A 22,627-nucleotide genomic window follows, 5' to 3' on the forward strand; every position below is an offset into this window, starting at 1 on the left:
GGGCAAGGTGCCTTCGCCCGGCTATGACTACCTCCCCACGCAGCCATGCTCGAAAACCTCCTGGAAGCAAAGGGCACCTCTCCGGTCACCCTCTCCAGCTCCCGTCCGAGGCCACCACAAACCTTACTGGCCTGCGCCAGGTAGGCCCAGCAAGCATGGCTCGTCTCGATCGGCGACGTCCATCGGCCGGCGCTCCACAGCGCTGCCTACGCCGATACGAGCCTCCACTGGCCCCTCCAGCAGCACACACTACCCCGGGTCAGGCCGCGTCGAGCACTCCTCAGCCCCCGGTGTCCACTGTCACGCGTCGTGGCTACAACCGCTAAGCCTCCCACTGGCAGCACGCTGGTCGGGCGGCGGCAGCTTACTCAAGGCGGGGCCCGAGGGCGGGAGACGTCTGAAAGTCGGCTCCCTTTTCCAGCCCGTCCACGTTTCCCGCCCGCGCCGCGTCCCTGGGCCTGGGACAGGCACTCGAGCGGTGGCCTGACTGGCCACAGTCCTTACAGCGCGGCTGGAGGGCGTCGGGGCTCAGCCGGTCGAGGGAACGCGTCCTTCGCTCCCCCGGGCACCGACTACGCCTGTGCCTCTTCTCGCCACAGCCCCCGCACGTGCCATGGAAACCCTCTGGGCTCGCCTTCCTCGACGCTGCCTTTATCTTCACCTTTGCCATCCGGCCCCGGAAGTCATGGCAGGGCGGGGCGGCCGCCCCCAGGCCGTTGGTCGTCGTCAAGGCCCCGAACTCCAAGGCCCTCGTCAGCGCGTCATCAGTCCACGGCAGGGGGTGAGAGTCCTCGCCAGTCTCGTCCCTCAGCGCCCGGCAGTCCGCACAGAAGCGCTGCATGCCGTCCTTCTTCATATCCAGGACGACTGCTGAGGGCCACGGACTGTCTGTCCGCTCCATCACCCCTTGCGCCGCCAGCTCGTTGACGGCGCGCTGCAGTTCCTCCCGCCTGGCCGGCACGACACGTCAGGGCGGGCTCCTGGTGGGCACATCTTTTCCCGTGCTGATGTTGTGCTTCACCAACCCCGTGCAGCCCAGCAGGTCCAATTCACCCCCGCTGAACACGTCCGCGCACCGAACCAGGGTGTGGCGCACCTTCGTCTGCGCCTCCGTCAGGCGAACGGTGCTCCGGTGCGCCGAATCCTCCAGGAAGTCGGGAAGCGGCCTCACAGCGGCCGACTCCGCGCTCCCCGATGCCTCCTCTTGTTGTTCCACCTCTTCACAGGTGCCCCGCTTGGCACCAGCGGGTACTTTACGAGCCTCGTCGGAGGAGTTAGCCACCAGCATCGTGACTGACTCCCCCACTGCAGTCGCTCCGCCGCGACTACCTCTGCACAGCCGACCTTCAGGAGCCAAGGCGCCTGTCCGCGCAGCCTCTCCAGCTCCCGTCCAAGGTCGGCACAGGCCTCGCCCTGCGGCAGGTAGTCGAGGCCCAGCACGCACGGCTCGTCTCGATCGGCGACGTCCGTCGGCCGGCGCTCCACAGCGCTGCCTACGCCGATACGAGCCTCCACTGGGTCCTCAGACTGCACCCAGTGCCCCGTGACGCCACACAGCCTCTATGGCGCTTCCTGGAGTCGTGTGGCGGCCAACATGTAAGGCCGCCCCAAGGTCCTCTAGGCCGCGGCGCCCACCGCCAAGCGGCCTGGCTCGTCCACTTAGCCCCGCAGCATTGTTGCAAACAGCAACGCCTCCTCAGATTCGCTCCATCCCTGGGCAGCAGCTGACATTTCGACCTGGGCAACATGGGACTCCCATGCCACCTTCCCGTCGTGCTCCGCTGGCTTAAGCCTCCCTGAGCGCCAGGAGACTGAGGGGCCGCAGAGGGGAGCGGGCGGACCACGTGGGCTGCAAGCCGGCCGACATGGCGGAGAGGGAGGCGGTGAGAGAGGCAACGTGGCGGGGTTAATGGGTCCGGCCCCAGCACCAGCTGGACCCAAGGGAGCGGCTCCGACGGCTCTCCAGCCTCCTGCAGCCTCCACCGGCTCCGCCACGACGCCACCAGGCTTCAGGGGCCCTTCCTATGGGCCCCACGCGGAGCCCAGCCAGTCCACCACCCAGGCACCCGCCGCCAGCACGCGTGACGCTTCTTGTTCCTCCCCGTGTGACGTTGCCAACTCTCGCCGCTGCCTCTCCGCCTCCACCTCCTCCCTCAGGCCCTGGACCTCGTCTTTCAGAGTCTGCTCCTCTCCCAGCAGTTCACTCTTCACGCTGTTGCAGGCCTTGTCGGTGTACTGCTGGGTTTCCGCCTTCAGGGACGAGAGACTGCTCTGGAGGACCTCGGTAAGATGGCGGGCCTGCTCGCGTGCCTGTTCAGCCTGCTCGTGTGCTCTCTCGTCTGCCCTCTGAGCCTGCTCGCGTGTCCTCTCTTCTGCCCTCTGAGCCTGCTCGCGTGCTCTCTCTTCTGCCCTCTTTTCCATCTCGGCCAGCATGGCAGCGAACAGGTCCATCTGGCCCGGCTTCACCTCACCCGCGTCAGCCTCGGCCTTGCCCGTCTCCTCACCCTCACGGCGACCATTGGGGGACGCCATGACGACTCGGCGCACTTCACTGTTCACTTCTCCCACTCCTGACACCAAGTGTTACGCCACCCCCCCACCACACACCATCCACTGGCAAGCAGGCGGCGTGATCCCCAGAATAACCACACAGAACACCGAGGGGAGGCTCGAGGCAGGGCACAAAGGATACACGTTCAACACTAATTTCTAGTTTAATGACAGGTTCCTCACACAGTACATCAACTATCAAGGGCACAGAACAGTTAATCAGGCACACAGAGGCACGACAGACTCGCACACGGCTCACGAACGGGGCATTCAGCTGAACCCCCGCCAGTCCAGACACGCGTCTTGCTCACACTCGCTTCCGCTCGCCACCCTCAACTGCCCCTCAGCAACTCTGCTGCCCCTGCCTCCTCGAGGTTGGGCGTTCTGTATCGTCTCCGCCAGTTCTTCTCCCCCGCGCAGTTGCTATCCATATACAGGGGCCTTGTCCGCCCTCGTATGGAGTATGCATCTCACGTGTGGGGGGGCTCCACCCACACAGCTCTTCTAGACAGAGTGAAGGATAAGGATCTTCGTCTCATCAGCTCTCCTCCTCCTACTGATAGTCTTCTACCTCGTAAATTCCGCCGCGATGTTGCCTCTCTTTCTATCTTCTATCGATATTTCCACGCTGACTGCTCTTCTGAACTTGCTAACTGCATGCCTCCCCCCCTCCCGCGGCCCCGCCACACACGACTTTCTACTCAAGCTCATCCCTATACTGTCCAAACCCCTTATGCAAAAGTTACCCAGCATCTTCACTCTTTCATCCCTCACGTTGGTAAACTCTGGAACAATCTTCCTTCATCTGTATTTCCTCCTGCCTACGACTTGAACTCTTTCAAGATGAGGGTATCAGGACACCTCTCCTCCCGAAATTGACCTGTCTTTTGGCCACTCCTCTGTACTATTTTTAGGAGCAATAAGTGGCGGCATTTTTTTCATTATTATTATTTTTTTTATGCCCTTGAACTATCTCTTTTGCCGTAAAAAAGAGGGATCGCGAATCGGTTGAGCAACAGACAACAAAGAGTGGTGTTCGACGGATTTTACTCAGAGTGGGCGCCAGCCACTCGTGGCGTCCCTCAGAGCTCGGCTTTTGGCCAAGTGCTCTTCATTATTTACATCAACGATGTGGACGTTGAATCAATAATCTCATTAGTAAATTTGCAGACGACACAAAGATTGGTAACTCGGTTCTCACTGACGAAGATAGACAAAGCCTCCAAGAAGATTGGCATAAAATTTCAGCTTGGGAGATGCCCTTAATGTAGATAAGTGCCAGGTCCTCCAAGTTGGAACAAGAAGTAAGAGGTTCGATTACGAAATGCGTGGCGTTAAACTCAGAGGTGTTCAATGCGTCAAGGACCTTGACGTCAAAGTCGCGTCGAGCCTCAAATTCTCACCGCAATGCATCGATATGATAATTTTGTAATAAGTACCGATGAAATCCTAAATGCTCTCCAATGTTTTAAAACAAATAAAAGTCCCAGACCTGCTGCCATTTTTGGTCGAGGTTGCTCCGGTTGATGAGCAAATAATGAGAGTGAGGCTGAAGCACACATTGAGCTACATGTTTCTTGCTGCAGTGTACGCTCCTACTGAGATGCGTGAAACTGATGAGAAGGAGGTCTTCTACGCCAAACTCGACTCCGTATTAGACCAGTGCCCTCCCCGGGACACACTCATTGTCCTGATCGACTTCAATGCTACTACTGGCACTGACAGATCTCTCCTGAATCTTGCAAGATTCAGGATGTTGAGAATTGCGGGTTCCTGGCACCAGAGACCAGAGCTGCACCGCTGCACTTGGTATAGCGTTGCCGGAGGGGTGGCTAAGGAGATTCACCACATCCTCGTAAGTACTTGTTAGATGATCCTTCAGAACTGCACGGTTTACCGGAGTGCTGAGTTCTTTGCAACTGACCATAGGGTTGTTGTTTCAACATTCAAGCTTCATGTCAGGTCAATATGCCGGAGAGAGACAGGAGGGGAAGGAATTATAGGAGAAGGGAACAGATCCCAGGAGACGGGACACAACCCCCGATTAATACCTGGTGCCCATTCACTGCTGGGTGGACAGGGGCGTAGGGTATCGGAAAAGCTGCCCAAATTTTTCCACTCCGCCCGGGAATCGAACCCGGGCTCTCTCGGTTGTGAGCCGAGTGTGCTAACCACTGCACCACGAAGCCCCATGTCAGGTCAAGAAGAATCTCGAAATGCAACACTACTGTGTTCCATCTCGAGAGGCTGAAGGGTCTGGCATGTGCTCAGGAGTATGCAGTGACTGTCCCATATCGGTTCGATGTGCTCAGCACCCTGGAGGACCCTGTAGAACTGTGGGATACCTTCAAACGTGAGACTCTGCAAGCTGCCAAAGAGTGCATTGGAGAGCATCCGTGCCTCCGTGCTGACACCCTGTTTGGTCAAACTCTTCACCTTTGCCTGTCAACATCTATCTTTCCTTCCTGCTGGAAGTATGTTTTCATACAGCCTGTGCTTAAGAAGGGTGACCGTTCCAATCCCTCAAACTACCGCCATATAGCTTAACTTTCCTGTCTATTTAAAGCTTTTGAATTAATCCTTAACCGGAAGATTCAAAAGCACCTTTCCACTTCTAACCTTCTATCAGATCGCCAATATGGGTTCCGCAAGGGGCGCTCTACTGGCGATCTTCTTACTCTCTTAACTGATTCTTGGTCATCCTCTCTTAGCCGTTTCGGTGAAACTTTCTCAGTTGCGCTAGACATATCGGAAGCTTTCGATATGTCTAAGCCTCATTAGAGACGCTGGATAATAGTGAGGAGAGTCGCGCTGCCAGACTTGCTGGGAATGAGAACTCTCCTGAGGAGAGATAAGGAGTGGTATGTCAGGGGTCTCGCTGAGGAAGTCGAGGGTCATTTAGATGCGAATTACCTCTGACCTGATTACTGAGCCCTGAAGAAGCTCCGCTCCAAGTCTTCTTCTCAGGTGAGCGCTATCTGAACACCTGATGGCTACCTCGTGTTGGACATTGATGGGGAGAGGGCTCGTTGAGCTGAGTACTTTGAGCAGTTGTACACGGCGGACCCTCCACGTGGGCAGCTTCCAGTTGCTGGGTTGCAGGTGGCGAATGCTGATCCACTCATCGACGAAAACCCACCCCTCTCTGGCCGAGGTCAGAGGGCCTGTGGCAAAGATGAGGGGTGGAAAGGCCCCTGGCACCTGTATCATTAGTGTGGAGCTGCTCATAGCTGGAGGTGAGGCCATGATCCGCGGGTTGCATGCGGTCTTTACTGCCGTATGGCACTCTGATACCATTCCTCTAACTGGAAGAGGGGGTTGGTCGCCCCTATCTGGAAAGGAAAAGGGGACCGACAGGACTTACACTGCTCTGAGTGCCAGACAAGGTGTTTACCCATCTATTGCTGATAGGAATTCGCAGCCAGCTGTTGAAGCTGCAGTTACCTGAACAGTCCGACTTCACGTCTGGTAAGTCAACAACTGACCGTATCCTAGCTCTTCGCGTACTGGTGGAGCTCCGACGTGAGTTTCGGCCGACGGTGTTTGCAGCCTAGGTCGATCTCAAGAATGCGTTTGATTCAGTGCATCGCGAGGCACTCTGGTAACTCCTGCGACTTCGTGGGATGTCAGCGAGGACTATTGGATTCTAACTGGTCTGTATTCTGGGACAGAGAGTACTGTGAAGTGTGTGTGTGTGTGTGTGTGTGTGTGTGTGTGTGTGTGTGTGTGTGTGTGTGTGTGTGTGTGTGTGTGTGTGTGTGTGTGTGTGTGCGGGGGGGTGGGGGTGGAGGCTTGTCGACCTTCTTTCCCGGGAATGCGGGAGTGAGACAGGGCTGTGTCCTTCTCCCATCACTTTTCAACACTTGTATGGACTGGGTACTAGGCAGAGTCATTGCGGAGCATAATCAAGGTCGAGCAAAACGGCATCTCGAAGAAGTGCTTTATTCCCAAGTAAGTGCTATGGAGGCCGGCACCCTGAGGCCGGCACCCTACTGCCAACTTGATCAAGTATCTCTAATCTCAATGCCTCGGCTCGAATGGAGTTCAAGTTACAAACCCAGGAAACAACACAGTAAGAACCCTTGTTACCATAATATTTAACCCTCACTCCCCACGTCTAAAAAATCTTCAGTTATCACAATCGCTGACATAATGTACGTCATATCATCGTCGTCTTCATCCGTCTCGTCGTCGTAGTGTTCCTCCCGCTCGGACCCATACGCAGTTCGGCGGGGATCAACTTGTAATCTTCCCGGAGGCTGTCTGTTTCGTGTTGACCGTCGAAGAGGTGGGCGCGTGCCGTCCCCAGCGTCCCTGAGGGGAAGTTGTCTTGGCGTATGGCGCCTCCCAGGAGTAGGGTGTTGTGTCGTAGTGACACACTTTCACTCGGCCCTTTGGTTCGCCCTCGGGAATGACCTGATAAGACCATCCTCCCCTCGACACCTTGATGACGCGGTAACGGCAAGACAGGTAAGGGGCGATTTTCTTACCCCCTTGAAGCGTCGCTCTGCATTGGAAAGCTTGAGGCGTACGAGCTTTCCCACCTTCCTTCTCCTTTGTGCCAGGGCAATCCTTTCCTTCGCTGTCCGCACCGCCCTCTGGATTTTCCTCGTTTTCTCATGCACTTGTCTTCGCGCTGCCTCTGCATTACTCCGGTCTGGAATGTAACAATCGGGGTCACCATGACATACTTCACGGTCGATTACCTCTTCCGGTCATCTGGCGGGGATTCCAAACACTAGCTGGTGTTGTGACTCTTCCGTCGAGGAGTTGTGGCTGAACTTCAGATGGGGCACCATTTCAGGCCACTGGTCGATGTTGTTCGTACACAGGCACCGAAGGTTATCCATCAACTGGTTCTGCCTCTCCACCTGAGCCCGGCTGCGGGGGTGGTAGGGTGAACCAAGCCACTGCTGGATACGTGCTTCGCGACAAACTGCCTGGAACATCTCGGAGGTAAAATGCATACCTCTGTCAAAGGAGAGAGTGCACGGTAGCCCGAATATGCATATCCATCTATCAAAAAGTCATCGACGCCGTAACATATGTGGCATAAAGGGTGGGCACCATCACTATGTATCGTGTGAGGATGCCTTGCGTGTGTAATACGTATGGAAGCTTGTGTTTGTCGAGGTCGGGAAAGGCCCCACGAAATCGATCTGCACGGTTTCATTCATGCAATCAGGTATTAACGTACCTTGAAGTGGTGCCTTACCCGGCGTCTTCGTCCTCTTATTGGTCTCACATGCTTCACACTTACTAATGTCGGAGTCGACGCCCTCCCTCATCCCGGGCAACCAGAAACCATTCCTCGCTCTCTCCCACGTATGCCTCCATCCCAAGTGACCGCTGAGGGGTGCATCGTGCACTAGGCGGAGGGCTTGCACTCTTGTGATGCTGGTATCACAGGCACCCAAGTCTCCTTACATCCGTGAGGGCGGGGTGCACTCCGTCGTCCTCCATGGACAACATAACAAAGGATGCCTTGGCTCGACGATCGCATACGAGGTTGGAAGTTGACCAGTCCCCCTTTAACAACGGTTGTTCCATTTTCTGCGCGCCCCTTCAGGACCTCTACCGCCGCTGCTATTTCGTCGTCCTCTTCTTGTGTCTCCCTCAATGTTGTCACGTCCCAGAACGTGCTGTCGAGACAAGTTGTAGTGCTGACCGTCCAGCCGAAGTTCCATCCCTTTCTTCGCCTGAAGCTATTCTGCACAGGTAATCCGCTATAGACATGGCTGGACTACGGCCAGCCTTGTGTATCGAGGTGATGTCGAACTGTTGTAGAAAATCGATACATCTCCCTCTTCTACCCCGTTCTTCACTTACATCGAGAGAGTTGAGCCAGCGGAGAGCCCGGTAATCTGTGCTCAGATGGGGAAGCGGTGGCTGAGTGGTTAGCGTGCGCCGCGTCCAGAAGATCCAGGAGGGACGCGGGTTTGAATCCTAGCCGCCACACAGCTGGGATTTTTCAGTCACCGCCGAGTGGCCTAAGACTACCCACATGCTGCCCTGAAGACCATCTATCAACCCGGACTCTAGACAGCCTCTCCAAAAAGGGGCTCAAAGATGAGCTACGGGGGGCAGTATGAGCCAAAACAAGATGACGCCACTTTAAACACTCGCCTGCGCCATCAGGACCCATCGGTGAGAGAGCCTACCGGCGCAATACGCAGCGAATTAAAAAAAAAAAAATGAGAGGAGTACAGGTAAATCCTTAATCCTTTTATTGTGACGATCACCGACAAAAATTCCTTTTCGGTCGCTGAATAACGTCTCTCCGCCGGGGTGGGGGTATGGTGGAAAAATGCAACCGGAAGCAATCGTCCATCTGTTTGCAAGCATCGCACCTGTCCCTACATCGCTTGTGTCTGTCACAGGCACGTAGCGCTTCTTGTAATCCGTGAGGTTTAAAGAAGCTGCATGTGCCACCTGCGACTTGAGATTCTGAAATGAGTGCCCATCTCCTTAGTCCAAACCAGTCTTTGGTGAGGGTTCTTGTCCAGGGCTTTATAGAGCGGCTTAGCTGTCTCTGCCATGCCTGGTAACCAGCGCTGTACGTATGAAAACCCACCGAGAGCCCTCCTGAGGTCACGTATTGTTGTTGGCCTCGGAACTGTTTTCAGATCGTTCACTCTTTGTTTACTCATACTTAGCATCCCATCACCCACAACTGCGCCAATATAATCTACCCTACGGACTCCGAAACGGCACTTTCTAGGTGCTAACTTCAGCCCGGCATTCCTTATCTTGGCCAGGACTTTACGTAGTCCATCGTTGTGTTCGGTCCATATCTCGCCCCAGATCAGGATGTCGTCTAGGTAGCAGAGGGTGTCGATGTAGTCACATTCCCCATGTATGGTAAACATCATCCGCTGGAACGAACACCCAGCCACTGTTAACCCGAACGGGTTCCTCCCTGCCCACTCGTAATGCCCCCGAGGCACCACGAACGCAGACACAGCACTGTCCCTCTTGTCCACGGGCATTTGGTGGTACCCTGACTTTGCATTGAGTACGGAGAAGAAACGAGCCGTCCCGAGCCTATCGAGGAGGTCGAAGTGCAGAATCCTGATTTCGATAGCGTCAGCGGCAATGAACCTCGACGACAGGCGGTCCAGTATGTTGGCGTCGTCCTTCCCCCATTCTGTGTTCAGCTGCACTTGTTGCTCTACGTAGGCAGCCGTCCGTCCCCGTAGACGAAGGCGTAGCATGACAGCCCGGTAGTCCGGCTTATCCCACACTTTCACCCCTCGCAAGACGTTGGCATCCTCAACGAGGGTGTAGTGAGCATGAAACGCCCGGAATGCTGCCGGGGATGTGTCGTCGCCGAAGGTTACCGTCAGGGGCACCTCTTGTGGGCGGGGTGCGGGCGTAGAGTCCGTAATATCGTAGTTTCCCGCTGCCACCAGTCACGGTCGAGCAAAACGGCGTCTCGAAGAAGTGCTTTATTCCCAAGTAAGTGCCATGGAGGCCGGCACCCTACTGCCAACTTGATCAAGTATATCTACTCTCAATGCCTCGCCTTGAATGGAGTTCTAGTTACAAACCCAGCAACCAACACAGTAAGAACCCTTGTTACCATAAAATACAATTAACCTTCACTGCATCCATTGGCAATACCAGGATCACAAATCTTGTTTTTGCCGCTGATGCAGTTATCCTGGCGGAATCACTGGAGGTTTTGGTGATGGCTCTCGAGGCACTGCACGAGGAGACGAAGACCTTGGGACTTCAGGTCTCCTGGGCCAAGACCAAGGTACAGGTGTTTGGAGGCTTGCTGGATGAAACAGAGCAGTCTGTGCATACGTGTGGCGAGGACATTGAGATCTCAGAAAGTTTCACGTATCTTGGTAGCGTAGTTCATAACAACGGTGAGTCTCACCAGGAAGTCTTACGGCGGATTGGCTTGGTCCACGGTGTTATGGACTCGCTCAACACGAGTATATAACGTTGTCGAAACATGTGCAGAAGGACAAAGACCGGATCCTCAAGTCCCTGGTGCTCCCTGTCTTACTCTATGGGTGTGAGACATAGACCCTAAATGGGGACTTGGAGAGGCGGATTGATGCCTTTTTTTTTTTTTTTACAGCTAAGGAGACAGTTCAAGGGCGTAAAGAAAAAAAGCCCGCTACTTACTGCTCCTGAATAGAGGTCAAAAGAGTGTCCAAATAGAGAGGTCAATTTCGGGAGGAGGGGTGTCCTGATACCCTCCTCTTGAAAGAGTTCAAGTCGTAGGCAGGAGGAAATACAGATGAAGGAAGATTGTTCCAGAGTTTACCAGCGTGAGGGATAAAAGAGTGAAGATGCTGGTTGACTCTTGCAAAAGGGGTTTGGACAGTATAGGGATGAACATGAGTGGAAAGTCGTGTGCAGCGGGGCCGCGGAAGGGGGGGAGGCATGCAGTTAGCAAGTTCAGAAAAGCAGTCAGCATGAACATATCGATAGAAGATAGAAGAGAGGCAACATGGCGGCGGAATTTAAGAGGTAGAAGACTATCAGTATGAGGAGGAGAGCTGATGAGACGAAGAGCCTTTGACTCCACTCTGTCAAGGAGAGCTGTGTGAGTGGAGGCCCCCACACATGAGATGCATACTCCATACGAGGGCGGACAAGGCCCCTGTAAATGGATAGCAACTGTGCGGGGGAGAAGAAGTGGCGGAGACGGTACAGAATGCCCAGCCTCGAGGAAGCTGATCTAGTAAGAGATGAGATATGAAGTTTCCAGTTGAGATTTTGAGTTAAGGATAGATCGAAGATGTTTAGTGTTGAGGAAGGTGATAGCTGAGTGTTGTCAAAGAATAGGGGATAGTTGTTTGGAAGATTGTGTCGAGTGGATAGGAGGAGAAACTGTGTTTTTGAGGCGTTGAAGGATACCAGGTTCCTCTTGCCTCTATAGGAAATAATAGAAAGGTCTGAGGCTATGCTTTCTGTTGCCTCCAGCCTTGAATCGTTAAGTTCCTGTTGTGATGGTCTTCTATTGAAAGAAGTTGAGTAATGCAGAGTGGAGTCATCGGCGTAAGAATGGATAGGACAGTTCGTTTTGGAAAGAAGATCATCAGTGAACAACAGAAAGAGAGTGGGAGATAGGACAGAACCCTGTGGGACACCACTGTTAATATATTTAGGGGAAGAACAGTGACCGTCTACCACAGCAGAAATAGAACGGTCAGAAAGGAAACTGGAGATAAAGGTACAGAGAGAAGGATAGAAACCGTAGGAGGGTAATTTGGAAAGCAATGATTTGTGTCAGGCCCTATCAAAAGCTTTTGATATGTCCAGCGCAATAGCAAAGGTTTCACCGAAACGGCTAAGAGAGAATGACCAAGAGTCAGTTCGGAAGGCAAGGAGATCACCAGTAGAACGCCCCTTGCGGAACCCATACTGCTGATCAGATAGAAGGTCAGAAGTGGAAAGGTGCTTTAGAATCTTCCGGTTAAGGATTGATTCGAAAGCTTTAGATAGACAAGAAAGTAAAGCTATAGGACGGTAGTTTGAGGAATTGGAACGGTCACCCTTCTTAGGCACAGGCTGTATGAAGGCATACTCCCAGCAGGAAGAAAAGGTAGATGTTGACAGGCAAAGGCGAAAGAGTTTGACCAGGCAGGGTGACAGCACAGATGGACAGTTTTTAAGGACAATAGGAGGCACTCCATCAGGTCCCTAAGCCTTCTGAGGATTGAGGCCAGAGAGGGCATAGAAAACATCATTTTGAAGAATCTTTATAACAGGCATAAAAGAGTCAGAGTGGGGATGAGTAGGAGGAATATGCCCAGAATCGTCCAGAGTGGAGTTTTTAGAAAAAGTTTGAGAGAAGAGTTCAGCCTTAGAGATAGATGAGACGGCAGTGTTGCCGTCAGGACTGAGGAGTGGAGGGAAAGATGAAGAAGTAAAGTTGGAGGAGATGTTTTTGGCTAGATGCCAAAAGTCACGGGAAGAGTTAGAGAAAGCAAGGTTTTGGCATTTTCTATTAATGAAAGAGTTTTTGGTTAGTCGTAGAATAGATCTGGTACGTTTCCGGGCAGAAATGTAAGGTTCATGGTTAGCATTAGTTCGAAGGCTCTGGTACCTTTTGTGAGCTGCCTCTCTATCTTTGACAGCACGAGAACAAGCGTCTAGCAGAATCATAGGATATCGATGGAATGGCTTTGTGTCAAACCGGCGACTACTCCGTGAGATTGGTTCGACATAAATTACCTCTTTAGTCCGTCAACGCCAACTCCGACTATACGGGCACGTGGTCATCGAGTTGTCTTTATATGAGACAATCCAGAGTGAAGGAGGCCAAGGGTACGCCCACGGAGATCGTGGCTTGAGCAAGTCGACAGATTGTGCCAGGATGTACTCAGGATGGGAAGGGAGCATGCATGGAGCTTGGCATCGTAAGGTTGGTGAGGCGACGCGCCCCCCGGCGTATGCCCCCACTGACTGACTGATGAATGCATTCATCGATGCAGCAAATAAAGCGAACAGAATGTTAGGACATTAAAATAAACTTTTTATTAAAAATAAAGAATTAATACTTCCGCTTTACAATAGTTTAGTCAGACCCCATTTAGAATATGCGGTATAGTTTTGGTCTCCCTACCATGCAAAGGACATTGCTAAATTAAAAGATGTTCAACTTCGGACAACAAAAAGGATCCCCTCCTTGCGCAACAAATCTTACGACGAGAGGTCCTAAACCCTTAATATGTTCTCTCTTGAGAAACGTCGTTTATGTGTAAAATTGATCGATTTTTTTTAAATACTTAATGTCTACGAATGTGGACATATTAAAATTGTGTATGATCGATGACACTGCAAACGAGGAATAATGGCACAAAACTGAAATGTAAACAAGTAAATCCAGACTGCACCAAAGTTTTCTTCACCAACGTTGTAATGCGAGAATGGAATAAGCTCCCACCTTTAGTGGTCCAGTGTAACACGATCGACTCCTTTAAAAACAAGCTCGACCGACACTTCCTTCAACTTAATATTAACTGAAGTAGAAATGCAAAGTTTGGAGCCATCTGATTAATGTAGAATCACTTGGGTTTAAGGACAGATCACCTAGTCTGGACCATAGGGTCTGTGTGGTCTGCATTTCTGTATAAATCTGTGCAAATCTCTCTCTCTCTCTCTCTCTCTCTCTCTCTCTCTCTCTCTCGCGGGAGGTCATGGGGTGAGGACGTACCGCTCCGCAGCGGCGACAAGTGACCGACAAGTGGCCAACTCGGGGCCTCCGGTTCTCTATTACCGTTAGCACTCACCGGATATGAGACCACATCGCCACCATGGAGCGGTGTACTACACAGTGTACAGTGTAAGGCCACAGTGAAGTGCAAGATTGTGCGTTAGCAGCAAGGTCATTGTGACGAGTCCGGCCTCCCTGACCCCCTCATAGCTGCTCCTCTCCACCGTGACGTGACGGACTGTATAGTGACCTGAGAGTGTAATGTACGATGTGTAGTGTCATAGTGGCAGTGCAGTGATCCAGTGCCAAATATATTCTCCGACTAACCAAAAATTCTTTCATTAATGGAAAATGTCAAAACCTTGCTTTCTCTAACTCTTCCCGTGACTTCTGGCATCTAGCCAAAAACATCTCCTCCAACTTCACTTCTTCATCTTTCCCTCCACTCAGTCCTGACGGCAACACTGCTGTCTCATCTATCTCTAAGGCTGAACTCTTCTCTCAAACTTTTCTAAAAACTCCACTCTGGACGATTCTGGGCATATTCCTCCTACTCATCCCCTCTGACTCCTTTATGCCTGTTATAAAGATTCTTCAAATGATGTTTTCTATGCCCTCTGGCCTCAATCCTCAGAAGGCTTATGGACCTGATGGAGTGCCTCCTATTGTCCTTAAAACTGTGCCTCCGTGCTGTCACCCTGCCTGGTCAAACTCTTTCGCCTCTGCCTGTCAACATCTACCTTTCCTTCTTGCTGGAAGTATGCCTTCACACAGCCTGTACCTAAGAAGGGTGACCGCTCCAATCCTCAAACTACCGTCCTATTGCTTTACTTTCTTGTTCATCTAAAGCTTTTGAATCAATCCTTAATCGTAAGATTCAAAAGCACCTTTCACTTCTGACCTTCTATCTGATCGCCAGTATGGGTTCCGCAAGGGCGTTCTACTGGTGATCTCCTAGCCTTCTAACTGACTCTTGGTCATCCTCTCTTAGCCGTTTCGGTGAAACTTTTGCTATTGCGCTGGACATATCAAAAGCTTTGATAGGGTCTGGCACAAATCTTGCTTTCTAAACTACCCTCCTACGGTTTCAATCCATCTCTCAGTAGCTTTATCTACAGTATCATTTCTGACCGTTCTATTTCAGCCGAGGGAGACGGTCAAAGATATTCCACTAAATCTATTAACAGTGGTGTCCCACAGGGTTCTGTCCTATCTCCCACCACAGGGTTCTTTTTCTGTTGTTCATTGATGATCTTCTTTCCAAAACGAACTGTCCTATCCATTCCTACGCCGATGATTCCACTCTGCATTATTCAACTTCTTTTAATAGAAGACCCACCCTTCAGGAACTTAACGACTCAAGGCTGGAGGCTGCAGAACGCTTAGCCACAGACCTTACTATTATTTCCGATTGGGGCAAGAAGAACCTGGTGTCCTTCAACGCCTCAAAAACACAGTTTCTCCACCTATCCACTCGACACAATCTTCCAAACAACTATCCCCTATTCTTTGACAACACCCAGCTATCACCTTCCTCAACACTAAACATCCTCGGTCTATCCTTAACTCAAAATCTCAACTGGAAACTTCATATCTCATCTCTTACTAAATCAGCTTCCTCGAGGCTGGGCGTTCTGTACCGTCTCCGCCAGTTCTTCTCCCCTGCACAGTTGCTGTCCATATACAGGCCTTGTCCGCCCTCGTATGGAGTATGCATCTCATGTGTGGGGGGGCTCCACTCACACAGCTCTTCTGGACAGAGTGGAGGCAAAGGCTCTTCGTCTCATCAGCTCTCCTCCTCATACTGATAGTCTTCTACCTCTTAAATTCCGCCGCAATGTTGCCTCTCTTTCTATCTTCTATCGATATTTCCACGCTGACTGCTCTTCTGAACTTGCTAACTACATGCCTCCCCCCCTCCCGCGGCCCCGCTGCACTCGACTTTCTACTCATGCTCATCCCTATACTGTCCAAACCCCTTATGCAAGAGTTAACCAGCATCTTCACTCTTTCATCCCTCACGCTGGTAAACTCTGGAACAATCTTCCTTCATCTGTATTTCCTCCTGCCTACGACTTGAACTCTTTCAAGAGGAGGGTATCAGGACACCTCTCCTCCCGAAACTGACTTATCTTTCGGCCACCTCTTTGGATTCTTTTTAGGAGCAGCGAGTAGCGGGCTTTTTTTTTTATTAATGTTTACTTTTTTGTGCCCTTGAGCTGTCTCCTTTGCTGTAAAAAAAAAAAAAAAAACACCTGGCAGCGGCGACACTGCGACGAATCCTGTCTCCTCGCCCTTCCCCTACATCTCTCTACCCGGAAAAGAGTATTCCCAGGGGGGATACGCCTGACCTGACTGCACCTGCACTACCTGGCACTTGCCTCCTCGCCTCTCTCCCCCCCCCCACTCCCTCCCCCATCCCTGCCTCAACTCACCCACTCAAGTTTTCCCACACCATGGCGTCTCCCACCTTGCCCACTTCTCCAAGAGACTCACCTACTGGCAGACCGTCTCTCCTACACCCTACCACGGAATACCTGCATACAAATTTTACTAAGGTACAACTTCAAAAGCACTGCCGTTCCCTAGGCCTGACGAATGTGTGGGCCACGAAAGATACTTTGGTGGAAATGATCATGGATGCAGCAAAGGAGAATATGGCAACACCGGAGATCATCCCCCCACACCCTCAACCTGACCGTGACACAGATACCCACGCAAACTCAGATAGGGAGGAACAAACACCAACTCTCGAACATGTGTCACAGGATCTGAAAGAAAGCCATGAACAACTAAAAATGGAAATTAGCAAAATATACTCGCTAGTGGACAACATACAATCCCGCCTGACATCCCTAGAGGCGGGAAGCGTGGGACAGCAAGGCTCAGAGGATACACCGGCTCCCCGTGTGTCATCCCAACACAGCACCCTCGATACAATCAGTGACCTCATCAACCGTGTAACTGCACTAGAAGAAAAAAGTATCGAGGAACAGATGACACACCGCCCTCCCAGCCAGGAATTTACACTACTGGAACAACGCATCGCTACTCTAGAGGCAACAGCGAGGGCGGGACACCTCAACGACTCACCAGCCGGCGACACCGCCCCTCAAGGTCAGGTCACAGGCGTGTCTACTACGTCCACTACACCAAACACCCTTCTTCTCGGTGACGTCAATCTCATGAATTTAAGGATGTGTGACCTGTCAAACAAATGCAAGATAAGAACTCTGCATGAAGCCAACCTTGACCTGATAAAAGCCTGGGTGCAGGAGAAACTTGCTTGGGTTCCTGCATCTTGTGTCATGTATGGCGGCCTCTTCGACCTGCTGGACGACACGGCGGACACAGAAACCATAATCAACAATCTCAGTGCACTAATATGTGAGTTGAAAAACAAAAATGAAAACATGGCTATCTACGTGTGCCAGCTCGTGCCCAGTGTGTACAGTGAATCAATGCAAGAGAAAATTATTGATTTAAATGCACAAATCAGTAAATGGAGTGAAATAAATAGCATCTCTATAATCAACCCCGAACCTGCGTTCAGACTAGGGACAGGTGAAGTAGACGAGGCATGCTATGATTTACCAGGCGAGTACCAGGGCACACTGATAAACAGGCTCGGGGCCACCAGGCTGCTCACCGCTATTGGAAAGCATAATGCTTCTCTCAGAACGTGCATAGACTGGGAAAACTTGAAAAAGAATTAAATCGCTTTCAACACAAGCGAGCGACGAAGCTCAGCACCAGCCTCCCGCCATCCTCACCATCACAACCATCCCCCATCACAACCAGGACAGCGACGGGTGGCAAGTGGTGGCTAGGAAACGCCGCAGGTCAGGTCGCAGCCCGGCACCTGACCACCCTGGGGCCAGAAGGAACCCTCGGGGACACGGACAGCCCCTTAGGTCCTATCCCACTCACCACACCCATTACTTTGTCCCCATAAGGAACCAATGGGAGGGGCAGGCTGACCACCCCACCTCACATCCCGGGACCCAGCATGACATGAATGCAGGAAGCAGAGAACGCCCCCGTCCCCCCTACTACGATGGTGGCCGCCCCCTTCGAGGATCATACCAATCAACGGACAGTGATAGTGCGTACATGCGTAAAGGCTGCTACAATTGTGGTGAGTTAAATCACAGACAATCCATGTGCAGATACGACCACAAAATCCGATGTACTTCCTGCCACAGATACGGCCATAAGAACAGACTGTGTAATGTCTACAGTGCAAAGGAACATGGCGAGGAAGAAACGGCCGCCGAGTCACTACTAATTAAGGACTGCTTAACAATGGTTCACATAAATGCCCGCTCACTACTACATAGCTAACATAGATGAGGTGAAACTATTAGTCAGAGAAAGAAGCGTTGATATTCTTTGTGTCAGTGAAACGTGGCTTCTCCCGCACACCCCTGACAGCCACGTCCATATCCCTGGATATCATATGTTCCATTGTGACAAGGGCCACGGGGGAGGAGCTGGTGTATATGTTCGAGACAATCTCACCAGCAAAGTGATAACGTGTGACCTTGCTAGGCCCAATGGTATTGAGGACCTCTGGATCAGTGTACAGTGCAGAAAACTACCCTCAGTAATAATTGGTTGCGTCTACCGACACCCCAAAGCTCCTCAGGAAACCTTTGACTATATACACGAGACCCTGAGAAACATGTGCCTGAAAAACAAATGTTTTTATATGCTCGGTGATCTAAATGATGATTTGCTATCCTACGGAAATAAATTAAGTACCATAATAAGCATAAACAAATTACACCAGATTATTGACAGACCTACCCGTGTCACCCCTCAGTCAGCCACACTTCTAGACGTCATTATTACTAACAAACAGGACACAATTCTACACAAAGACGTAATACCTAACACTATAGCCGACCATGACCTTATAACGGCAACGTTTAACATCACCAAACCTAAGCGCAAGCCAGAAATGAGAACGTTTCGTCATCTTGGGGCTTACAGTAAAGACCTGCTCTGTGATGCCTTACTAGGCGCTGCTCCCGCCCTAAATGAAATTCCCTCCACGGACAACGTAGACATACAGGTAAACACCCTCACGTCTGTACTATCAAATTGCTTGGAACAATGCGCTCCTTTTGTCACAAAAGAAATCAACAAGCCTTTTGCCCCCTGGATTAACGACGAAATTCGCTCAGCAATGTCAACACGCAACACCCTCCAAGCGCGCCTAAAGCAAAATCGAAATGATGCGGAGTTACTAGAGCAATACAAACACCATCGTAATAGAGTAAAGTCACTACTGCGAAATGCTGAACAATCCTACTACCGACAAAAAATCTACGACTGCCGAGGCAATTCAGCTGCCACCTGGAGAATAATAAAAGACCTCACACCCAACAATAAAGAAACTAATAACAACAACTTCATTAATGAAAATGAAGTGGCGAATAAATTCAATGATCTGTTTGTTAACGTGGGGGAACGCACCTTCCTAAAAACGCAAAACAATCTCAGCATTACAAATCAAAACTGCATTATCCCCCAACAAGATATAAATCACCGTCATCTTTTCAGGCCCAGCCCCGTAGACATGAACACAGTCATATTAACTATCAAACACCTAAAGAACACTAACTCCGCCGGTCCAGATGGGATTGCACTTCAGTACATCATAGATTCACTACCAGTTACGATCACATCCATCACTACTATCATCAACACGTCGATTGTTACAGGAAAATTCCCTACCATGTGGAAACACGCGACCGTCATACCTATCTATAAAAACGGAGACAGGGACGACGTAAACAATTATCGCCCAATATCACTGTTACCTATTCTCTCAAAAATATTAGAGAAAATTGTAGCCCAACAGATGACTACCTTCCTAGAGTCCAAGAAACTTCTCTCCAACAATCAACACGGCTTTAGACCTAAACTTTCAACTGAGACCGCCCTAACTACAATTACAAATAAACTATACAGAAATATGGATGAGAAGAAATTATCCCTTATAACGTTGTGCGACCTATCAAAGGCCTTCGATAGCGTAAAACACGAAATCCTCATAAATAAACTACTCAAGGTTAACATAGACTCTTTTTGGTTCCATGACTATTTAAATGACAGAAGTCAAAAAGTTAAAGTGAATAACACCACGTCTGCGACTGCACCGATAAAATACGGAGTTCCTCAAGGCTCAATATTAGGACCAATTCTCTTTATCATTTTTGTCAACGACCTTGCTGAAGCAATACATGGATGCGAGATAGTTCAGTACGCAGACGACACGCAGCTCGTGAACACTGGTACTATTGATGCACTGCCTGACCTCATCACGGCGGCACAAACGACCTTCTCACTGGCCAGGGAATACTTTAACAAAAGCGGCCTGTTACTGAACACTAACAAAACCCAGTGTATCTTTATTGGGACCAGGTCAGTTATCAAACAAATTCCCCAAAACACCACTCTCCTTTTTGACAACACTCTCATCACTCCCAGCAAACACATCAAAAACCTTGGCGTTTACATGGACTCCCACTTGACGTTTAACATACATATTAACGAAACCCACAAGAAAGTCATTGGTACTCTAATGTTCATAAACAGAATTAAAGATAAATTTGACAATGTAACACGTAAAATAGCTATTGAATCACTTGCTCTAAGTATCATTAATTATTGCCTACCAGTTTACGGCACTACAAATAGCACACTAATTAAGCGAGTACAAAAACTACATAACTTTGCAGCAAAGATATGTATTGGGGGAGCGAGGAGGCGGGACCACGCCACCCCCTTCATAACACAATTGCACTGGCTTAAAATGAACAAGAAGATAATTTTTGATGTTGCTGTAACTGTATATAAGATAAAATGTAAACTGTATCTAGAGTGGTTCCTGCAGCTGCCTACCACAACTGAGGTGACACGGAGCAGGTACACAACAAGACAGCGGGACAACCTACATGTCCCCCACACCAACACACACTGCGGGACACGTTCGCTCCTTGTACAAGGCCCCAGGCTATGGAACGCTCTCCCACACCATGTAACACTATCAAATACCATACAAGTGTTCAGAAAAAGACTAAAACACTACTTGCTTGACAATGATATAAATGTCAACTAGAATTCTATCGAGACCACGCTCACACTATTCTGATATTGATTTATATAGCTTAGAAAACTCTTAGCTTAAGTCTTACTTTAAATTGTATGTTATCCAGTAATGCTTGTAATGTATAGAAAAGCCATTTTTATGGAATAAAATTATTCTGATTCTGATTCTCTCTCTCTCTCTCTCTCTCTCTCTCTCTCTCTCTCTCTCTCTCTCTCTCTCTCTCTCTCTCTCTCTCTCTCTCTCTCTCTCTCTCTCTCTCAGCAGGACAGCGAGGGAAGTACTCACGGCGGTGAGGGCGGCCAGCACCCCGGAGGTCACGTCGGGGCTCAGCCAGGCATCCTGCAGCAAGTTGGCAGGAAGCATTGCGCCGCACGCCAGCAGCAGGTTGGTCGTGCGGCAGCGGTCAAGTATCACGGCCAGTCTGAGAGGTGAGTTGCCACCACTGGCGACGGACTCGATGGGGGCTCCCTTACACAGCAGGCGGGACGCCTCCTTCACGTTGTCTCTTTCGATGATGAGGCCAAGCAGCTGGTCATGCAGCTCCTCCGGCGACGCGGAAGACTGGGGAGGAAGAGGCGCCGTGAGGCTGACACACCGCGGGAGGGAGCTGGGCTGTGGGGTTGACACAACGCGGGAGGGAGCTGGGCTGTGAGGCTGACACACTAAGGGAGGGAGCTGGGCTGTGGGGCTGACACACTAAGGGAGGGAATTGGGCTGTGGGGCTGACACAAAGCGGGAGGGAGCTGGGCTGTGGGGCTGACACAACGCGGGAGGGAGCTGGGCTGTGAGGCTGACACACTAAGGGAGGGAGTTGGGCTGTGGGGCTGACACAAAGCGGGAGGGAGCTGGGCTGTGGGGTTGACACAACGCGGGAGGGAGCTGGGCTGTGAGGCTGACACACTAAGGGAGGGAATTGGGCTGTGGGGCTGACACAAAGCGGGAGGGAGCTGGGCTGTGGGGTTGACACAACGCGGGAGGGAGCTGGGCTGTGAGGCTGACACACTAAGGGAGGGAGCTGGGATGTGGGGCTGACACACTAAGGGAGGGAGTTGGGCTGTGGGGCTGACACAACGCGGGAGGGAGTGGGTCTGTTTCGCTGACACACCTCGGGATGGAGTTGGGTTCTGTGGGGCTGCCACACCACGGGAGAGGGCGGGAACAGTGGGACTGACACTACCCTACGACTGTGGGGCTGACACTAACCTAAGAATTGTGGGGCCACTGGACTTCAGGCTGACACCGCCTTTTGGTGAATAGGGCTGACACCACCCAATGATGTATGGGGCTGACACCACCTTATGGTATATGGGGCTGACACCACCCTATGGACTGTGGGGCTAACGCTACCTTAGGGGCTGTGGGGGAGGAGGGGACTGTGAGGCTGACACATTATAGGAGTGAGGTAATAGCTGCATGTGAAGCTGACATATCCTGAGAAGGAACGGGAGGCTGTATGGCTGACACCACACGGAAGGAGAGGAGGCAGGGCTGTGGGGCTTACACATGAGGCGAGGAAGAGGGAGTCATGGAGTGTGGGTTAAAATCACTTGGGAGACGGTGGTGAGGCACTGTGTGTCTGGCACCACAGATGAATGGGCAAAGTGGCGTAAATAAGTAATAATTTCTTTGTAACAGGATGATTTTGTGAGCATTGCTCATATGTATCAAGTACATCATTTGGCAAGGAACTTTTAGGTACAGAAGACCAATGGATCTCCACATTCTCAATTCAGTGACATAATCATGTAAATCATCCTGGCCCAGAGCTGGATCATTTA

The 22,627-nt window shown here is 51.1% G+C and overlaps 1 protein-coding gene across 1 annotated transcript in view; it reads right to left on the reverse strand.

Moving 5' to 3' along the window:
- Window positions 1-22,627, reverse strand: part of LOC126983149 (uncharacterized) — an 89,698-nt gene that overhangs the window by 39,578 nt on the left and 27,493 nt on the right. Inside the window, exon 2 of the mRNA XM_050835647.1 lies at window positions 21,135-21,410. Coding sequence (XP_050691604.1) covers window positions 21,135-21,410 — 276 coding nt within the window. The remainder of the gene's footprint in view (window positions 1-21,134; window positions 21,411-22,627) is intronic.

The sequence above is a fragment of the Eriocheir sinensis genome, chromosome 53 (genome assembly GCF_024679095.1).
Source record: "Eriocheir sinensis breed Jianghai 21 chromosome 53, ASM2467909v1, whole genome shotgun sequence".
Taxonomy (NCBI): Eukaryota; Metazoa; Arthropoda; class Malacostraca; order Decapoda; family Varunidae; genus Eriocheir; species Eriocheir sinensis.